Source organism: Apus apus, chromosome 4, assembly GCF_020740795.1.
Source record: "Apus apus isolate bApuApu2 chromosome 4, bApuApu2.pri.cur, whole genome shotgun sequence".
NCBI classification, from domain to species: domain Eukaryota; kingdom Metazoa; phylum Chordata; class Aves; order Apodiformes; family Apodidae; genus Apus; species Apus apus.
Window position 1 is genome coordinate 65,865,640 of NC_067285.1, and position 20,778 is coordinate 65,886,417.

The 20,778-nt window shown below is 42.5% G+C and overlaps 1 protein-coding gene across 2 annotated transcripts in view; it reads left to right on the forward strand.

The window, feature by feature from the left end:
* Positions 1-4,243: 4,243 nt before the first annotated feature.
* The window catches only part of UNC5C (unc-5 netrin receptor C), a 257,762-nt gene continuing 241,227 nt past the window's right edge, over positions 4,244-20,778 (forward strand). The window contains exon 1 of one of the 2 annotated variants that reach the window (XM_051617618.1): positions 4,244-4,441. In XM_051617618.1, the coding sequence (XP_051473578.1) occupies positions 4,318-4,441 (124 nt within the window). In that variant the 5' untranslated portion in view covers positions 4,244-4,317. The remainder of the gene's footprint in view (positions 4,442-20,778) is intronic. The other variant, XM_051617619.1, reaches the window with a different exon arrangement.

A 20,778-nucleotide genomic window follows, 5' to 3' on the forward strand; every position in this document is an offset into this window, starting at 1 on the left:
AACTTTGGGAGACCTGGTTTCATAAATAAGCAATAAACTGGTGATTTTGGAAGCTGAAACACAATCAGTTGTTTGATTAGAGTTTCCTGCCTATGAGAGAAATTTTCCTTGGACCACAATTCCACCACAAACAGTCATTCCTAGTGTGGAAAACATGTTTACTGGGAATGAGGTTGTGTTGCTCTTGAGATGTAAGATATCAGAACAGTAGTTTCATGTGCTGATCCACAGTGCCACACAAGGCAAACACAGAGGAGGTAATTGCCTATCTAAACTGCAAGAGAAAACCACAGTACTTGATAGCTTGTGATATGTATGTCAGTAAAGTGAGAGGCTTGTCACACACCTGCTTTTTGGATTGCATTGTGCTGGGCTCTGCCATAAAATAAAAGCAGTATGGTAGAGCCTGGGGAAGCAGCACAGTCAAAAGCACGTGTAATATACCTCTCATGGCATGTGTGCCACACGCTATCTGCATTGCAAACAGCTGGTGGACAAGCTTGCAAAATATTAGCCCTCACTCAATTACTTCATACTGCTTAAGGTGTACCTCTGTAGCTGAGAGCAGCTCGACTATCAAACATATCCACCTGACGTGGAGCCTGAATCTGCATCCCTTATTAATGTTCCTGTAGCAAATAAGTCCTCAGGCTGGTTGCCCAGCGGTGACAGTATCTGCCTAGGAATGCACTCTCAGTGTGAGGGTGGCTTACTGAATCTTACTTGTAATTATCAGTGCACAGAAGAGATTCCTCTCCTTGTTCAAAGCAACACTGTTCAAGTCCCATATAACACAAGGGATCTTAGTACCCCTGCTTCAAAGTCATTAATCAAATTTTGTAATTCTTTGCAATGGGGAGCAGGGTTCTTTGTATGGTGCCTGCTGCAATGTGCCTGAGATGTGCCACCAGAACAAAAGAAAATATAAATTTCCCTTGAGTTCTGTAATTGGATTAAGGTTTGTATACATTGTTTTAAGTGTAGAGACTTTTAAGGAAACATCCAAAGCAAAACCCGGTACCTATACTACCATTCACAATATTAATTATGAAAGCTGCTAGGACTTTTCAAATCCAATATGCCCTCTAATTGATTGTTTTGCAACTCCAGATTCTTGAGCAATAAAATACATTGAAGTGAAATTCACCAGCTCTGCGCTTGCAAAAACTGCCTGTCAAGAGTTTGGAAGTTCTGAGCTGACAGCAGGGGTGAAAAACTTCAAGTATTGATCAAAAACCTACCTTGAAAAAGCTCTTTTGGAAAAGTAAAGAAACAAACCCTCAAGTACACAAGTTATACAGCAACATTTTAAATGTTACCCTAGATTTTATAATCACTTTCTGTGGGCATCTAATTTGGAATAGCAATTTCTTGAACTTAACTGAAAACCTAGCTAAGGTGACACCTGGTAGGCAGCTAAATCCACTTTCCAACTGTTTGACACTATATTTTTGTCTAAGTATGAAAATTGGAGATTAATACTTCTTTCAGGTGAGCTTATGAAATGTATGCAGGGATTTTTACAGACATTGAAGGTGACAAAAACATAAACTTATATTGCATGCACTGTTAAGTCACAAACTTTTCAAAGAGCTGGGAAAACACCTACCCAGCCAGATTCTATCAGAGGATAAAAAACAAACAACACTTCTGGAACAAATCCAGGTAATTGGCATGTTCTAATCCCAAATCCCTAAATTATTTCAGTCTTTTAACTCCTGTGTCAATATATGAAATTGATTAAACTGGGCTAATACTTCTTCTTATCTCATAGGAGGAAAGCTAAAGAGCTCAAAGCGTATATACTTCCAGTAGAAAAGTGATTACTGCACACCTCAAGCTACAGTACCCTTGTGCCTCTGTTGTCTGCCACGCCCTGGGCATTGGGAAAGGACTGGCTTTCTCCTCAAGCCAAGAGCTTGCAGTCTCCATGCCATCCCTTTTTGTCACAGCTATGAAGCAGCAGTGCACCTACTCTGGGGCAGACAGGCTGATGGGCTGGCAGCCAACAGGGATCCACAGGCAGGGCTGCAGGGATATCATCTTGAAATTGGGATGGACCTACTTAATGAGGTTGCTGAGCTACTAACTAGAAATTAAGCCTGGAACTGTAGGTATTACTCATGGGAAGCCCCAAAACATCATAAATAAATTAACTCAATTTAATGCAGTAGATGTGCATATCAGCTGGTGCTGTAACAAATACATCTTCCATGTGTGACATCTTCAAAGTTTCCCCTTGCACGGGAAACAGTAAATAGCCAAAAAAATCAGAGTTGTTTCCAACTTAGAGTCAAGGCAAAACTGGCTAACTAACTTTATACAAAGTTATACTCTGTTGACTCCCAACCTGAGACATGATACTAGAGAGTATGAGGTCAGGGATTGGTGTGCGGAGCTCATGCAGTCAGAAAAGCTCTTGTTCAGGAGCCACATTCTCATTCAAACCTGGCTTCAACTTGGGAGCTTCCACCACTTAAACAATCTCAGACTTAACTCATGGGTTATGGTGGAGCCTTAATGTTTTCTGAACGATGCTGTTGTGTTTGAAGCAGACGGGACTCACTCCCTTACAAGCTGTTGCGCAGCCAGGAGATGGAGAGCTGGAATGCTCTAGCTGGGGGTGACTGCTTAAAATTACTGGGTAAATCAGCTTGTTGGGCTTGAAATGCACCCCTCCTGTGGCACCTTCCTGGCATACCTTGGAGTGCCACCCAGAACAGAATCTGCCACTTTTTCTTGCTCTATGCCTGTACAGAGAAGAGAGAGGAGAGAGGAGAGGAGAAAAAGAAATGTTGCTGCTGCTTAGTGTCAGCTGCTGCGGAGGAGAAAAATTGTCCAGCCCCCAAACCCAGGGATGGGAATTACGTAAGGGGGCATGAGGGGCAGAGCCTCCCTGGGGACTTGTAGCTCCTATGACCCCCAGGAGAGACCCTCCTGCAGTATGAGCAATGCTGCTACTGTTTTCCTGCCAGTAGTGGAAGGCAAAAGCAACACGTCTGGGAAAGATCCCAGCCGTGCCTCTCAGAAAAATAGCACTCCTTGCCTCGCACGTGGCCCCAGCTTGGGGGAGCTTCTGGGCTGGAGAAGGCGATGCTCCCATGGTGTGGGGAGGGCTCAGAGGCCTTGTCATTGGCAAACGTGGCGTGTGAGTAGCTGGGTCTGGTCATGGCTGGGGACAGCCTGCCTGGGCTCTTTGAAGGGAAAGGCAACTTTAAGAAAAACTCAAAACAAATCAAGCCCCAGAAAGCAACAGTAAAGCTCAGGCGAGCCCAGGTTTAGTGGCAAAACTGAGATGGGGGCACTGCCATCCCACTGAGTGAGATTTGGTGGGTTCATGGTGAAGGCAGAGGCCAAAGGAGAGCTTTTTGGGGTAGAACGAGGGTGGGAGGGTAAGATATGTCAGGGAGCCTCCCCAGCCTTAAGAGGATGACACAGGGGGCAAATGGGGAGAAGCTTCCCAGAGATGGAAGGTTCCCTGACATCCCTCCTGGTGTGCCTCTCCCTCCGCAACGACTCCCCCCTCCTCCGCGGCCTGCTTGTAGGGGGAGACCGGGTGCCCCCCGGCCGCTATGGGGCTCCTCCACCCTGCATTTTGGGGTTCCCTAAGAACGTCCTTGACCCGTCAGAGCCCCGCAGGTGTGGGGAGAGTCAGGCCCACAGGGCCGGGGTGGGGACGAGAGAGCCGGCAAGTCCGGCCAGCGCAGCCCCAACTCTGGGGCTCTTCCGGCTGCACGGCCAGCGTGGGCTGGGGAGAAGTGGGGGTGGTGGTGGTGGTGGGGTGCGAGTCGTGTGTTTGCAGGCGTACACGTATGCGTGCACTAGAATGCGTGTGCAAGTGTGCCCGCGGTTGTGCGCGCAGGGGGCGCGGGCGGGGAGGCGAAAGGGGGCCGGTTCTGCAGCGCGTGGCTCCTAGCCTCCCCCGCCCCTTTCCCTCTGGGTCTGCTCCTCACTCCGACTCGCGTTTTATCGCAGGCGGCCGGCGCAGCCCCCTCTCCTCAGCCTGGGCCCCGGCCCCCGCCCACCCCCGGGGTGGAGGCAGCCGCGCCGAGCCGCCCGCGGGAAGAAGGCAGTGCTCCGCTGGGCTCCGCGCCGCTCCGCGCCCCTCCGCGGGGCCATGCAGCGACCCTGCCCCCCCGCTACGAGCGGTGCCCCTCGCCCCGCCGCCCCCCGCACAGCCTGAGCGCTAAGCGGGGGCTCCGCGCCGCTCCGCGCCCCTCCACACCCCCTCCGCGCCTGCGGTGGGACGGGGCCGGCGGAGGCAGAGGCGGCACCGAAAAGCTCCGCGGTTCTGCGCGACTACCCCCTGCCCCGGCCATGGGGAAGGGGCTGGAGGGGACGGCGGCCCGCTGCGGGCTGGGACTGGGATACCTGCTGCAGACCGTGGTGCTCCCCGCCCTGGCTGTCCTGGGTGCCAGTCGCCCCGGCTCCGCGGCGCAAGGTAAGGCGGGGGATGGATGGAGAGGGGTCAGGGCATCCTCCGGTTGCGGGATGAAAACGCGAATTTCTGCTGTGATTTTTTAATTTAAAAAAAAAAAAATCGGTTCCTATATTTGCGAGTAGCGCGTTCCCTCGCATGCACGGCCCCCGCCGGGGTCTGAGGGCTCCGGTCGCTGCTGCCGGGTCGGGTCTGTGGTTGTTGAGCCTGGCGGGACGGGCGTTTCCCTGCACTCCCTCCTCAAGCCGGGCACTGAAGCTGGAGGGGTTATTGGGCTGTCTGACCCGCTGGCAGCCCTCCGGCCGGCGGGCGACCGGCGCTGGTGCGCCCCGGAGGGCCGGCCAGGTGCGTGGGAAAGGCAGGTGCGAGGCGGGTGTCCCTCTGCAGCAGTACAGCCGTGCCCCCGGGGCTCTGCGGCCGATGGTCATTCGTAACCCCCCCCCATATACCCTCCACAGCTTCCTTCTTCATGCCTAAAACATGATATACCTGAAGGGAGTTACCGTCTTTCTGTGTTTATGCCTTTTTTCTTTTTTTTTTCTTTTTTTTTTTTCCCCACCTCCTTTGCCCGGGTTTCTGGAGTACATCTAGATCTGTGTTCCCTGTAGCCGGTTTCCAAGTGAAAATGTCTTGCTTCTCAGTGTGTGTTTAGTGATGTCTTGAGAGCATCACAAAGAGCCCTGGCTCAGTGTGTCACCCACCCGCCAGACAGCCACGCCAGGAGGTTTATTCTTCTGCGAGCTGATGCTGGATAAACTTTCTCAGTGCTTTTCTTTTCTCTTCCCAGGAGTTAGACCTAAAGTGTAAACGGGTAGCTTTTGCAGGGAAATACTCTTCAACCTCCTCAGCACTAGAGAGGTTCCTGCTGCATGTGGGCTGAGCTGTGCATAGCAAGGATTGTGCGGGTTCGTTGGAGCACTTGGAAATCCTGGTTATATGGTTAGCTACAGAAAAGGATTTTTAGAAGCTGTTGGGATTTTTGTGGTTTTGGGTTTTTTTTCCATATATGCCACTAAAAATAATATTATGCACCAAAGCTTTGATTTGGAGTTTTTAGCATAATGCAAGTGGAAGAATGCTTGGTTTTCACTCCGTCATCTCTGTGGATAGAGGTACTTGAGATGACTGCACAGATCTGACCCTGTGCTCTCACCCAGCCATTACAAAGCGCACTTCTCTATGGCCTGCCTTGACAGGAGTGTGGTGCTGGTTGCTCTGACTCTGAGTGCCTCTAGCAGGCTTTTGGGAGCCTTAGGCTTGCTGCTGGTGGGGTGGATGCACCATACATCGTGTCTGTGTAATGATGCTAATCCGTTTCCTACTTTATCCTCAGAGTAGCATTCTCTTGCCCATACGTTTATCTCCCAGGAAGATCAGAAATCTGGTCATGAAAAGGGGGAAGCAAAGGACAAGAGTACAGAAATCCCTTTTACATCCTGTCATGTTTCTTCTGTGTGTTAGGTACCATTGTTTCTTTTCACTGGTTGGTTTAATGTCATTTGAGGTAGGACAGGTTTGATGTTATGTATTTAAAGGTTTTACTAGTACTATGTGCATGTAGACTTAGCTTTCAGCGTGTATATACCTGTCCGTGTAGATGAGGGATGTTGAAGAGGAAAGATCCTTTGGACCCGGAGCAGAAAGGAGCCTGCCCACTCTGCTGGCAAGACTTGGGTATTTTGCGTGACAGATGGCATGAGCAGGGAAGAGAGGACCACCTGCGTTCGGCGGCTTCAGTGTGCAAGTCTCAGTGCCACAGGGCATACACACTCCACACTTTCAGATGGGTTTCCTTTCCATCTGTACCCTCCATAACACAAGACTGAAATGGACAGAACTGCCATGAGGGGAGAGGAGCCAGGCTTCCTGCACTGTGAGAGCAGCATGCAAGTGGGACCTGTCACAGGGCACAAGTGTGCTCACCTACCCAGAATGGGAAGGAGAGCTCTTAGCAGCACTTCTCGTTGTGCAGAACATTATAAACAACAGAGTGGAAAGTCCAGGGAATGTGGCTGGGATATAGTCATTCATGTTGGACTTGTTTTTCCATGTATGTTTTTATTTTTATTTCCTGTTTGTTCAGACTAGGCACAGAATTTGGGTGCAGACCCGGTTTTGGCATCTTTCCCAGAGCTAAGGGCTTTTTTTAATTGGTGTTTGCTGTGCGGATCTTCATGTATGTGTGTGTGGTGCTTCAGTGAGGCAATGAATCAACAGTTTAACTATGCCCTCTTCAGGAAGTTTTATCATCATATAGGACTGGGGAAAAGTTTTCCTTCTGCTTTATTTATACTTATCCAAAAATGCATGAACATTGGAATGATTCTTAGCCAACCTCTCTTTCCAAAGCCATCCTCCTTTTAGTCTGTCTCCTTCAAAATAGAAACACCCTTTGAGTCTTTTCACTTGCATTCCTTTGAGAGCAATAGAAAATAGGGCATGTGAAAGTTACACTCTAACCTGATCACAGTCCTCTGATTTTTAGTGGGTCTGGGGCCAGCTGACTTGTGCAAAAAAAAAATCGATTGTCCTTTGTTATACCTTGGAAAGGAGAAAAAACTTAACTGATGTCTTCATAAAGCAAGCACATAGTTAAGATCTAGAATGGGGAGGAGGAGAAGGGAAAGAGGGCATGTATGGTTTTTTTCAGTACTTGCTGGTAGTACTATTTCTTGTTTTCTTCATTCCCCAACCATCCATATCTTTTGAAACAAGCTACGGAGGCCATGAGCATTGCTGGGGCTTCTGCTTTCATGCCTTCCTTTTCCATTGCCTCATGGAAAATAAATTTATTAACTGAGTAGTTGGTGGACCAACCCCCACAATCCCAGCAGAGAGATTTGTATCACTGCATCTCAGCATCCTCCTGTGAGCTTCTCAGCAGAGCTAAATACACTTTTTGTTTTATTAGCGTTCCTTACCTTCTTATCTAGAGCTGTCTAAGTATTTTTTCACTGTTACTAGGAGCAAACAGGAAATGGCCACAATGATAGAGAGAGTCCTTAATTCTGAAAGTGGAGTGAATGGGGCCAGGGCGATTATCACGCCAGAATCAACTGATCTGACATTTGCTGCATTCATTATACCTCTTCAATAAGCTACATCAGAATGAGAATTCAAATGTCCAGACCTGTGAGAGAAAGAGCAACTATCCCTGGGCCTAAGCACCTACTCCTGCCTGGCATTTCACTGCCATTTTCCATAAGACCAACTTTTCCTTTTGGTCTTCAATCAGCAGAGACTGAGTTTCATCCATTGTGCTTTTCTACTTTTCCCCTTCCCTGTATTTGGGTATTAAAAGTATTTAAAGAACTTATCCTGTGGCCCCTGCCTTTTTGGTGGGTAGGTGGGACAAGAGGAAGGGTCAGGCTATCTATGGACTAATAATGATAGCATAAGAGAGGGACAGAAAAGTTAAAGGAACTGAATATTCATGAGTTTTTTGTTTCAGTTGTTCCTTTAAAACACAGGAGTACATTTTTTTAAGGCTTAACCCCTCAAACCTAATTAAATCAAAGTGATAATTTAAAAAGAAAACTGTAAAAGAGCCATATGTGCAGATATTTGGCTTGCCCCAGAACAGTCTGTATTAGCAACAGCAGCAGTTTGAAAAGGCTTGGTGTGGAAAAAGTGAAATATAACATGTGAATATACTAACATTTTAGGGATGCACTTCTTAATTAAATATCTGAACACTTCTCATTGAAAAAAGGGGGTGAAAGGACTTAATTATCTTGTTGCATCACTGGACTGCTTGTATTTGATTATAGGGTTGTAATAGTATTTGTATTAGTAAAGTGAGGGCTGAGTATTTTGTTGTGAATGGATAAACCCACATGGAACATTAATTAGTTTTAAAGCTACATGCTCCGGCAGATTTCAGGAATGTTGATGAATTTGGGCTGGTTGTGATAGCCCATACTGGTCCTGAGAAGCATTTTAGAACTGCAGTAGCCTTTGCTGACAGCAAAACAGCCACTGGGTTTCCTTTGCTGACTGAGGTGCTATTTAAGCAGGATTAAAATGAAGTGGGTGGATCTGTCTGTGGAGGAGGGATTCCTCCCCAGGAATGGGGCAGGGGATGACAGTTCGCAAAATCTGGGCTCCTCTTCCTCTGGTTCTCTAGCAACCAGTTGCAATAGTTATAAGAAAACTATATGCGTCACATACAGCCCCCTTCTGATGGCTTTTCAGCATTACTGTCAGTGTCATTTATTCCTCTGTACAGTGAGAATGCCTGAGCGTATCTAAACATTTCCACCATTGTTGTGTGTATTTACACTTAATAATTTTAAGTGGATCATTCCTCACAACCTTTTTTTCCCCCCCCTCTTTGGTAATGGTCTCAAATCCTGATTATTCACTATATCTTGGGACTAGCTTTGTGTGTGACATCCAAAGTCAGAAGCAGGAAACAGCAGTAACCCTATTAAAAAGATTTTCCTAATTTAATTTTCCGAATACAGTACATCTGAAAACAGGAATACAACTCTGTGCCAAGGCCAGGCAAATCAGTTTCATAGCTGGTCTGCACAGCAAGAGAGGAAGAAATGTGGATTGTATTTATTAGACATTCTCAAGTAACTATCTTGATTTTTTTTACAAGCTGAAGAGTGGTGTTTTGACATGCAGTCTGTCCAGTTTGGTTGAGTAGGATGCAAAGCAACATCTGTTTCCATGGAAGGTGAGAGCCCAGGCTGACTAAGACAACATCAAGTTTTTCTGTACAGTATAAAACCAGAATTTTGTCTATATGTAAAATAGTAGGGAGAGCTGTACTTGGAAAAGTGAAGCTGCATTTTTTTTGTGCTACCAGCTATGTAATCTTGTTTGGAGTAACCCATTTTATAGCACATGGCTATGTTTGCACTGTTGAGGAATCAGTTCTGCTTACTCCTGGAAAAAGGCACAAAAGTTGCTTTTACAGCTTATCGGAAAAATGTGTTTATGTTGCTGTTACAAAGGGAATTTCCCAGCTAAATTTGCATTGCTCAAATAAATGAACAGTTTACTGTGATTTAGTCAAAGAGGATTCAACTCAATGTGAGTCTTACAAGTTCAGAGCATTGGTTTGTCATTGAAAACATGTCACTGGAGGCTATCTTTGAAATAAAAGTTAATTTAATTGTTGGTGCTCTGCCTATGCAATATGTTTCATATAACTATCTATGTCACTATGGGAAAAAATAGCAATCCCATTCTCTCTTTCCTCCTTTTCAAGTGGGGAGAGGGTTGTGCTAGTTTGTAAATTGCACATCTTGTTAGCCACCCAGTGGAGGTATTAAAGTTTAGCAGGCAGTGATCTTGGCATCGGTGCTAATAAAGCAGTAATTACATCGCCTGTCATTTTCATTAGCCGTTTTTGCTTTCATGTTCAACTTGGAGGTCTAAAACAGCGCAAGCTTTTAAATTGTAAGTCAAGGATTAAAAGCAAGGAGTAAGAGATGAGCAGTGGTTTTCCAGTTGGCTACAACCTCTGTCAACACAGTGGCAGAATAATGTGCAGATGCACAGTTTGGTGCTGACTGCTTGCAAGAACTGAAGGGATGGTGGTGTTTATTGCAGGTGCTCAGTAGAGTCTGATCTCAGGAGCAGGCGCCCCTGGAGCTTTCCATCATAACATTCTCCAAGAGGTGATCTGAAAGAGTATTAAGTCTTCTGACGGGCAAGCTGTATGCAAAGAAAGACTTAATTTGCATCATTTGTAAGCAAGCATTTGAAAATACGCTCAAAAGGCAAGTGGTTATAAAGAAGCTTACATCAAACAAATAGGAACAGCAGAATTCCCTTTAATTTTGCACAGACTTTATTTCTCTGTGTTAAATCTAACAGTATCATCTGCAGATACTTTGACCCCAAACTCAGCATTTTGATGAGGAGAGACTTTATTTAGCATTGTCATTTTTTTTGTGGTAGGTCTGCTTAAACATTTTGCAGAGCATCAGTTGTGGGTTTTGTATTTAGGTTTGTCTTCTTGGGAAAGGATGTGGCAAAAAAACTGGCTGTAAGCCGTGGGCATGCATGCTAGCTGGAGAAGGTAAAAGAAAGCCCCAAACTGTAGTTGTGTTCCAGCTACTTTCCTCAAGGCTGGCTCTGCTGGTAAAAACAACATGCACAAGTGAGGTGCAGTGAGTCAGAGCTGCCAGAGGTTTTCCCAGCTTTCAGTAACCTCAGAGATTCTTGTATACAACTTTCCCCCTAGGTAATCATCATTAGAACAGCTTCCTGTTTGCTTTTATAACTCCATCTCAAATCACATGTACTTTTAGCAGGAAACATGGGATTTCCTCCTAATTCATCAAATGCCAGGTTTTAGGCAGTCTCTCTATAGGGGACATTGTTATCTAAAAGTATGAGCTGGGGAAGAAAAGCTTCATGCAAAAAGTTTCACTTAATCATGTTGTTTTTATTGATGTGTAATTTTTTTTTTTTTTTTACTTTTTAAATAAGAAGAGTCCTTTTTGTTTAGTTGCTGGGGGAAGGTTGAACAAGAAACCTTAATGAAAACCAGAAGGGATTATTTCTGGGGAAAGGTCAATAAATAAAACTTTAAATATTTACCTCACTGGCCAAACTCTTTCTACTTATGCTCTCTGAAAGTCTGTTAGGGCTAGTGAAAAACCTCACTGTTAAACCTGACTTACAGTCCTGGTTAAGGCATATATTTACAATTGCTAGGTCACACTATTGTTTGGTTTGTTGTTTGTTTGGTTTTTTTAATTACACTGATTTTACTGTAATGTAGTAAAGTAGCCAGATTCTCTCTCTCTCAGTGGTGCCAGGCATGCCCTCAATGCTGTTAGGGAACACTTGATTTAGGTGAGTACCTTTGCTATTCCCCAAATAGAAGCAGAGTTGCTCTAACTTGTATGACTGTTCAATAATCTCAACAAGGAAGGGACATCCTCAAGTCAGTATGTGATGCTGCAGTGCATCAGCACCTCCCGAAGTTCTCACTTTGCTTCATTGTGAGTCCTATGCAGGCAGGGCAGCAAGAGGCAGCCAAGAAGCCGTGCCTGCTCATGTCAACTGGTGATACCTACCATGGGGGACATCTGCAGTTGCATCTTTAGGATAGCTTTGCTACATGTTTGCATTGCTAGAGACAATGGGAGGTTCAAATTTGTCACATTGCATTAGCTGTTTAATCTTTAATCCATCTTGCAGGATTGGGAGGACAGCTGTATTAATCTCTGTTTGGTAGCAAGGTATCAGGAGAAATTACTAAGGGTTCAGAGCAAATGTATAAGGAAGCCAAAAGGTTAACTCAAAGTATCTGAGTACTTGAGACTCTGGTGCTCCTTTACATCCTCCTCCTTGTGTGACTCCCAAAGATGGATGGTACAGAGGGAGTGCTATGATGAAAGCTCTTTGGTGCTTTCCCAATGTCAAATGTCTTGGGTCTCGCTAATGCTTTCTTCTTATCTGCTGGTAAGGGCAAACCTGTATGCTGTTGCTCAGAAGTAGGGACGCTTCTTGGAAGCTCTGGCTTTACAGTGGCAGGGGGTATGGGAGGATTTGCTTTGCCCAGTGAAATCTGCAGTGTTATGCTGAATTTGGAGAGAGCAAAAGCAGATCTGGTGGGTAACTGCAGCATTGTTGTAAATGGAATAAGGATCACTGCCTTTGGTTGTTTAGTTTTGTTTGGGTTTAATCTGCAATTCAGGACTATCTTATTCAACTGTACTTCATTCATCTGAATGAATAACTTATGCTCCGAAGGACCCCATTGCCTTATGAGTCATAAAAACTATGAGGTTGCATAGACAATTAAATCAGTATCTTTTTTTTCTCTTGTTGTGGTAACATTATCAACAGTAATGCTAAGGAGCTCAGATACGTTTTGCTGGCCTGGCAACAGCTGAGCATTTTCTTGTTAGGTAGCTCCTGCCAATCCCTTTTTAGTTATTTTCAAGAAGTAAAGTAGCTTTATTTCTTAGTCTCATATTGAGTTAGAGGTTGAAGTGTTAAGCTCTGTGGATTAACAGTGTATCCTTTGAGAAAAAAGGAAAGCTTGTGTTTTTCTTGGTCCCCTGAGTGCTGAATGTGATTGTTTGAGAAATCTTGAATTTCATCAGCTAGATACAAGGAAATGTGCAAGTAAGCCTTGAATGATTTGTGAAAAGAGCTTGACTCTATTGCAGCCGTTTTGGAAACTTGTTTGAACTGATTGTTGTTCCCCAGGCACTTCTTTGCTTGAATTTAGTGCATTTCAAATCAGGCAGTGAAAAGCGATCACCACAGGATTATTAGTAATTCAAAGCTTCTTGGAGAGCTATCTCCCAAGCATAAATTTGCTAAAATAACATCTAGGATGTGAATTGCTGCACTCTTATGATATGCTGTATTTATTTATTGTTTAAAGATATTCCTTGACTTATTCAGTCCCAACATATATGTTTATACTAGAAAGTTTATATAGTGGACAAAAATAATAATATGGTCTCGCTGAATGAGGTTAATTGCAGTTCAGTCATAACGAAATCAAGGAATAAGATGTGGGACAGAATAGCAAGTGAGACTAATTCTGTTCTCATGTGCATTGGATTTGGCTATGCTGACTTACTCCTGGTAAATTACCTGTGCTATATTCAGAGTATAGACTCTGCCTTACTCTGAATTAATTTTCATTCAGTAATACATCTTTTAGTTTTGCCAGTTGCTCATGGAGTTAGCACAGTTAGCTCTTGCCTTTCCTATCAACAACTTCACGTGTCTGCCTGGTTACTCTGCAGCTCTACACCTACAAAAGATGAGAGGCTGTGAGTAGCAGTGAATAGCTGGGGCTAGTAGGGTAACAGTGGGGCACCCAGGCTGAAATTTTGGGTTGTCTGCAGTCAGATGAGACAACAGAGAAACCTCTGCTCTGCTAGCCTTTATTTTAGGATTAGGACAAACCTCGGTGTTGCTTTCATCTAGGAGGAGATAAAGATTCCCCTGTCAAACTCAGTCTCTTCAGATCTGAAAATCAAAGTTCCTTCTGGAAACTATAAGTCTGTGCAGTTAAGGGATGGGACTGTAATTAAATGGTGGTGAGTGTGCCCTTGTACCTGTGTAATTCATTCACTGAAAATTTCACTAAAGTGGCTTATGAACTACTAGTATTCCTTGCTCTAAGCTTTTTGGCCCCAAAGCTGCACTAGTTTTTAGCAAGTCATCTTCCCCATTACAAATTCCTTTCATTCAGACATTGCAAATGTAGCTTTAGGGACTTCGTTTCTGCTGCCTCACCAGTTTCTAAAGGTGAGTGACTTTTTTGGTTTCTTGCTCAAACGTAATACAGTGATGATCTTATGCAGCAGGTCACTGCTGGCAAGAATGTGAGTGCTGGTTTTCCTTCTCTTCCTAATGTAAAATAGCCATGCTGTAGTAAATAGGAAGTGCCTAATTTCTTAATTCCTAAGTAGCTAGAAGGTTTGTCGCTGTGAAGTTCAGTACTGGGATGTGTCAGTTTCCTTTTGTTTGGTGTTTTTTTGAGTCCATGATGCTTATACCAAGGATAGATTTACACTGTACAAGGCCAGGTTATGACCATCAACAAATATAGCTCCATTAATTTGAAAGCCAGCACACATCAGAAGCCAATCTGGTTCTGTGTTAAAAGTAAGTTGACACAGTAGAGTGAGACTTGAGGATGGATGGACCTTGATTTTTTTTTTTTTTTTTTTCTGTCAAGCTGTATTGTGGGATTTTTTGCAAGCATAATGATTTAAATGGTTTTTGAGTTTTCATTTCCCTTATGTGTAGCAATGTGGCCCTTTGCTGTAAAAAGATGAACACAGTGCCTCACTTGAAACAGTGTTAGTGAGATTCTTCAGGTAGTTGTTTTCTCACGTGGTTTTGTCATGTTATTTCATATAATAATGCTGACAGCCAAATGTCACCAACTGTAGGCAGATACCCACATAAATATCTAGTACATACAAATGTGTGGCAATTTCCTGCCTCAGCAATAAGCTGTTTTTTTTAATGAAAAACCTCTACTGCTAAAAGCATAGGCTTTGAAGGCTTGAGTTAGACGTGAAGCCTGGTAGCTGGTAAAAAACCAAACCAAAACAAAAAAAAACAGTTACTATCCTGGTTTAGGCAGTAGAACGAGAAGTGTCATGTGCCTTTCATGAGCACTGAAAAAGGCAAAATTGTTCAGCTTCTGCTAGCTTTAGTCCTTTGCTTGTCCTGGAGTATTTCTGTATTGGTGTGTTTTTTGGTTTTTGTTTGTGGTTTTGTTTTGGTGTTGTGTTTGTGGTTTTTTCCCTGCTGTTTTCTAAATTAATTTTGTGTAGCAAATATAGTTTTTAGATAACTCTTCCCAAATCCTTAAAAAAACCCAAACTTTGTATTTTGCTTTCTTGCTTTGCAAACATTTTTATCTTTTTTCAGTCTTGAGAGGAAAGTCTTAAATTTGCATTTAAAAGAAATATTTGCAAAGAAAACTAGATTGAGATGATGAAATTACACTGTGTGGACTACTCATTTGCTACATTTTACCAATAACCTTATTTTATGAGTTCTTGCTTTCACTGCAAAGATCCTTTCTTTTAGGGAAATCAATGGATGCCAGTACTTTGAACAAATTTTGCTTTCTCTCTGATTCATTTTACTGGATTGCTTGGGATTTACTCACTGGAGCAAGAAAAGGAAAATTCAGTCTTTTGACTTTATATCCACTACTATCAATGCAGAACACATATTTCGCTTGTGGAGGCCAGGCTGAGGTTAAGTTGCTTTTAAAGATAACAGTAGATTCCAGTGTCCTTGCATTTGTTTTGTATTTGGTGACAGTCACTAAATCAGAGGAAGGAATGTTCAAACAACACACTTGAGGAAAAGTGATTTTTATAGAAAGGGCCCATTCCTGCTAATAGCCAGTAACTGCACATAACCCCACTGACATTAAAAGTCCATTAACTAAGCCCAGTTTAAACAGCAGCTGATGCTATGTCAGCTAAATGTACGTTGGAATTTTTCATGTAATGTAGCCATAGCACTCTTGTAATTTTTCTAAAACTATGTACATTAAGGAAAGCAAATGTCATCTGACAGCAGTAAGATGAAGAGTTCACATTAAAGTAGGGAGACCTGTACTCAAACTGAAGTTACCATCTGGTTGCATTAACAAGAAACAAAAATGGTTATAAGAAAAGCAGGGAGTGTCATGTTTCTGAATTAAAGTGAGAGTAGCAAATCTAGTGTACAGGCTTCTGTAACACAGGATGACCACAGAGCTGCTTATCTGCTTGGTTCTTAATCATTAAATACATTATGACCTGGTTCAAGAAAAGTTTCTACTGAAGTCAGTAAGGTGCTTTGTCATGTGGAGCACTGTGTTGCCATGGAAAAAAAGGTTATTTGCTGGCTATTTAGGGAATATGTCTTGTTACAACAGTGTGAAAACATTTAAACTTGTCAAGATAGCATTTCTGTGCCTATGGCCTTAAATTCTATGTAACTATTGGTGCAGCAAATAGCATCTACCTATCTCAGTGTATCAAAAAGAAGGTTGAGAAGCATGGAGAAAAAATGGTGCACGGTTGGTAAAGAAAAGCATGATGGGTGATGAACATGTTATTAATCTTCAAAAGCAATCAGCAGACTGAGGCCTTTGTACTGTGGTCTTGGAACCCACTGAAGCACAGTTTAGCACTGACTTTGGCAACTGGTCTAATTCTGAAAAGTCACTTGAAAGTCTGCTTTGAAAATAGATCTTGTGCTATAAAGCCATTGTGGAGACAGGCAAAGGGTCGCTTAGTAAGTTAACGTGGGAGCTGGAAACGGGGGGGGGAAGCATAATTAATTGCTTACTGACATGCTCCCAAGTGTGGTGAAGTATTTCTGTAACCTCCTCTGCCTCCTCTTTGCTATTATCCATCCATTAGTGAAACCTTGTACAAGTACTGACAGGAGTAGGGCTTAAATGCCTGATGTGGGTAAGCATAGCCAGTGCAAAAATCTAGTGGACACATCTGGAGGGCTCACTTAAACTCTTAACTGTGTTAGTAGTGAAAAACTCTTGAATGTGTCATGAGGCTGAACTTGAAATTTTTGTCTTCCCAAGCTAAAGGAGTTGACATCAGTAGCATGCCCAGAGCAGATCATGTGTTTGCATGGTTTAAGAAGACTAACTCAATTGTATTTTTTCCCCTCTTCTGGATCATAACATGAAAACATATTACTGAACTAAAGCCTGGTTTTAATTACAAGCTGTAACTTTTTCATGTTGACAGATTTTCACATGGAAAGCTTTATTGAAAATGAGAGAAGACCTTTTTGCCATCATTAGTTCTTGCTGCTTAGTGCTTTTATCAAGTACAGTAAAATACTGTTTGTAATTAATCCCAAGCTTATATGGGTATGTTTAATATAATTACCAAACAAAGTCCTGTTTACTAACATATTGCTTATGAAACCAGTCTGAATAATCTGGTCTCTGGCACACATAAATCAGGCAGTAATAACAGCTGTAAATATTTCACAATATACTTAGAATGCTTTCATTTTAATACTGAATCCACTTTTGGGTTTTAAGGATAAAACATAGGTCAAAAGCGACTTTTTCCATATGTTCTTTCCTAATGTATTTCACTACTTTGCCTGAAAGTTATTTAAAAAATCGTTATTGTATTTGGTTATAAAAAAGTAAATATATGTGTGTTCATGGGCTGTAATTGAATTATGCTAACAAAATAATGCTGTTCATATTGGTGCAGGACAACTGGTCTAATACAGCCATGAATATTTTTCACTGGAAAAGGCATTGAAGTGCCAATATTCTTTTATCTTTCTCAAAGTTTTACTATTTTTGTCTGTCTGGATGTCTGCATATTGTATACTAAGCATGAAACGTGCACAAAATTATTAGAAGCAGTTGGTTATGCAGCTAATTCAGGTGCCCAAAGGGCTGTGAAACTGAAGGTGACCAGGAGCCAGGTTTGTAGTCATGGGCTGAGGGACCTGTGAGACTGTGTTATATGCTGGGGTCCCTCTTTCTGGGAAGGCTTTGAGCCTGCATTTAAATAGAAAGAGGAAAAGGAGACTGATAGTCTGTCTGCTGCAGAATATTTGGGGTTGCATGAGGCTACTAAACTGTCTTTGTGAATTAGGACTGTGCATGTAGTTTGTCCAGTTCAGCAGAAAGTCTTGAAATTTTGAGAAAAGATTTATAATCATCCCTTGAGTAATTTTCCCCTGCCCCAAAGACCTTAAAAAACAGTTTGCAAAACAAAACATTTTGCAATTTTTGTTTACTTGGGAATATTCTTTAACCTCTGAAATAAAATAAGAAGTAAAGTAACAAAACTACTGTTTTGAAAGACAAGTTTGAAAAACATTCATTTTGCGTGGGTTTTTTTTTTTTTTTTTACCCTTGTTCTGCAGTTGGATTCCCTCACTAAAGTTGACATAAATTTTCAAATATTTTGGTCATTGCATTCTCTGAAGAAATTTAGCCTCCAAAACTGTGCCAGGCTCCTTCACGAATGCTGACCTCTCCAGACCATGAGGCTTTCAAGCTTAGGACCCCACCCCTCAAAAATAAAAAGCACAACTAAAAATTGTTCTTAGGTAGGGGATAACACTGGGAAAAGTTGCAGGTTTGTTTTTCTTTTCCTGCCTCCTTGATGGAATGAACAAAGCCTGTGGATGTGTTCAGCTCCCTGAGGTACATAGCTCTGCAAAGGGTGTCCCTGGGCAATGGATGGGAGAAAACCACCAGGTGTCTTGGCTGCTCCCCTGCACTGGGTGCAGGTGCCCAGGTGTTAGGGGTCTTCAGGGGTGGCTTCTGTGAGGAGGATGAGGACCTCCAGGTGCTGGAGCTCAGACCCCCTGCAGCCCCTGGGGAGCCCAGGAAAGAGCAGTTTTATCCTAAGGGACTGCAGCTCATGGGGAGGACCTATGCTGGAGCAGGGGAAAAGCAGTTTGTGTGACTCAGCAGAGGTTTTCTTTATTTTAGGAGACAGATAAAGATCTGTGGCATAACTGGCATACTAAGCTGCCATTAATATTTTCTGCAATTAGTTAAGGAAAATAAATGCTTTTATCAAGCAAAATTTGTAGTTGTTCTGGTTGTGTTAGATCTTGGTGCCATGTCTGACTTAAACATGATTTTCCTTCAGTTTCTGCTGTTAGGATATGTAGACATTTTGGAATTTGGTGGGCATTTTTAACTCCCAAGCTACAAAAAGGGCTCTTACTGGACCAAAATATGTAAGGCCTTTCTACTCTATTTGCTTATTTTCCTGTCTCTATGTACATTGAAAGAAAGAAAGTTTGGTTGCTCTTGTTGAAGTTCCTTGTTTTGAGCTGTAGACTTCAGCACTTCATGGAAGTATATTAGTGGGGAACTGTATTTGCCATATGGTCTGTAAGGTCAAATTTAATCTTAAAAACTATTGATTACTTTTTGTCAGCTATTGAAGTTTAGTTTATTTGAGCAAAGTAACTCTTATCCACAGAGCAAGCTAAAAACTGTTGCATTGTTTGTTTTCTGAAGTAGTATCTGAAAAATAAGTACAAATAATGGCCTATTTATTACCACTTGTGCATTTTAGAAAATATATATACTAGGGAAGGTTTTGCTTAAGGCAGTCCTTAAAAAAACCCAAAGCAACAAGCCACACCCTTTAATGATCAAATTTCATCTTAATTTGGTTTGCTTTTAGATGGTCAGTATTTTAAGATACATCAATATGATCAATACAATAACATGTGGTGCCATTATCTTGTGATCAATATCAACATCCTGTGGACATCTAGGCATACATAGCTGTGCTTTGCAAAGGTGTAACTATAAAACATGTAGTGGATTGTTGTCTGTAGAGAGACTACAGGGGTTCCTGAGTGCAGTATTTGGGGACTTCAACTCTCCAAAATAAATTTAGTTTTCTGTAGTATGAGAACTTTTATGGAAGTGTGAGTCATTGCTTAAATACGTTGCAGTGCATGAACAATATTCAGTTGCTTTGTTTTGTGTATGTGCAGGCTGCATCCAGACACTATCATTGGGAAGTTATTAGTATAAATAATTACCCAACCACAGGGAAATTCTGGACTGAAATAGCTTAATGTAAGTCTACATGTTTCATTCTAGAAATCCAGGTTAAAGGCTCATGAAAGTCTCTCACCAAGGAAATTTCTTACTGGCCATGAAAAGTTATTTGGGAAGATGCACTTACCTGCAAGGATGAAGATCTTATCTGATAATAGCCCTAGCTTCAAAATTCAGTTCTTCTGACTTGTGCTCTCTGTTGCTGAATGCTGAATTGTTTAATATTAAGTGATTTGACCTTTACATTTCAACCACTATCTAATCGGCAGCATGAATATTCCTATAGGAGCAAAACCAATTAATGATAATTTGTGCGATACCAAGTTTGCAGGACTTGAGGGCCACCAGGTGTGACTCTTGTGTATGAAACCCAAGTGATTGTAGCAGTGTAGGTCTGGAATATGAGAAAGCCAAAGGTGTTTTGATTAGCAAGGAAATGGATACCAGCTGGTTTAGTGATGTTTATAAATATATATATAACTGTATTTAGGTGTACAGGTAAATTGTGTATGCCACTTAGCCCCATCTGTTCCTAACAAATTTCAGCCCATGAGGTCTAGGTTTTGAAACTTCCTATTATGCTCTTGTAGGTGAACTTTCTAAGTGGAAGAGCCAGTCTGCAAAAAGTATGTTTGTAGCTGAACCTCCAGTTTTGTGTAAACCCCACAGCTTCCCCGAGTTTGTTGAGTGCCTCAGTTCTACACCAGCTGAGGGCTGTTAGCAGTTGCAACTCTGTAAGATACTGTTCATGGTGGGGAGATTTCTATCTCACTTCTTTGGACAGAAAAAATTGCCATGGCTCCAAGAACTCTTTTTAAAAAACTGGAAAGAGAAGGAGCAGACCTGAAAAGTACATCAGGGAGTGATCCTGGTGCTAATAAAGAGATTCTTTGCCACTAAAATGAGGAGGAAAATGTTTATATCTTTACAAGATCTTGTTCCACTTAGGAGAACCGAAATAAAAGACAGGCATCTAGAATGGCAGTTACAGGGTAAAATGCTGTTTTATGACAACTAGTTTTTTGAGGCTTTTAATTTTTTTAAAAAGATAAATTATTTGTAAGTTTTTGCAACCCCCCGCAACCTCACTGATGCAAAGCCTCTGCAAAGATGTAGTAATTAAAAGGAAAAGGCTGTATGTGCATGTTGCCTACGCTCTCTGCAGTTGTTCTCAGAATATCACCCTACTTCTGATCAAAACCCGAGATGGACTTTTCTCAGCAGGTCTCTATACCACTGAGGCTGTCTTTCCACCTACAACAATGACCAGTCATTTTTTATCATCTTAGAGGACATT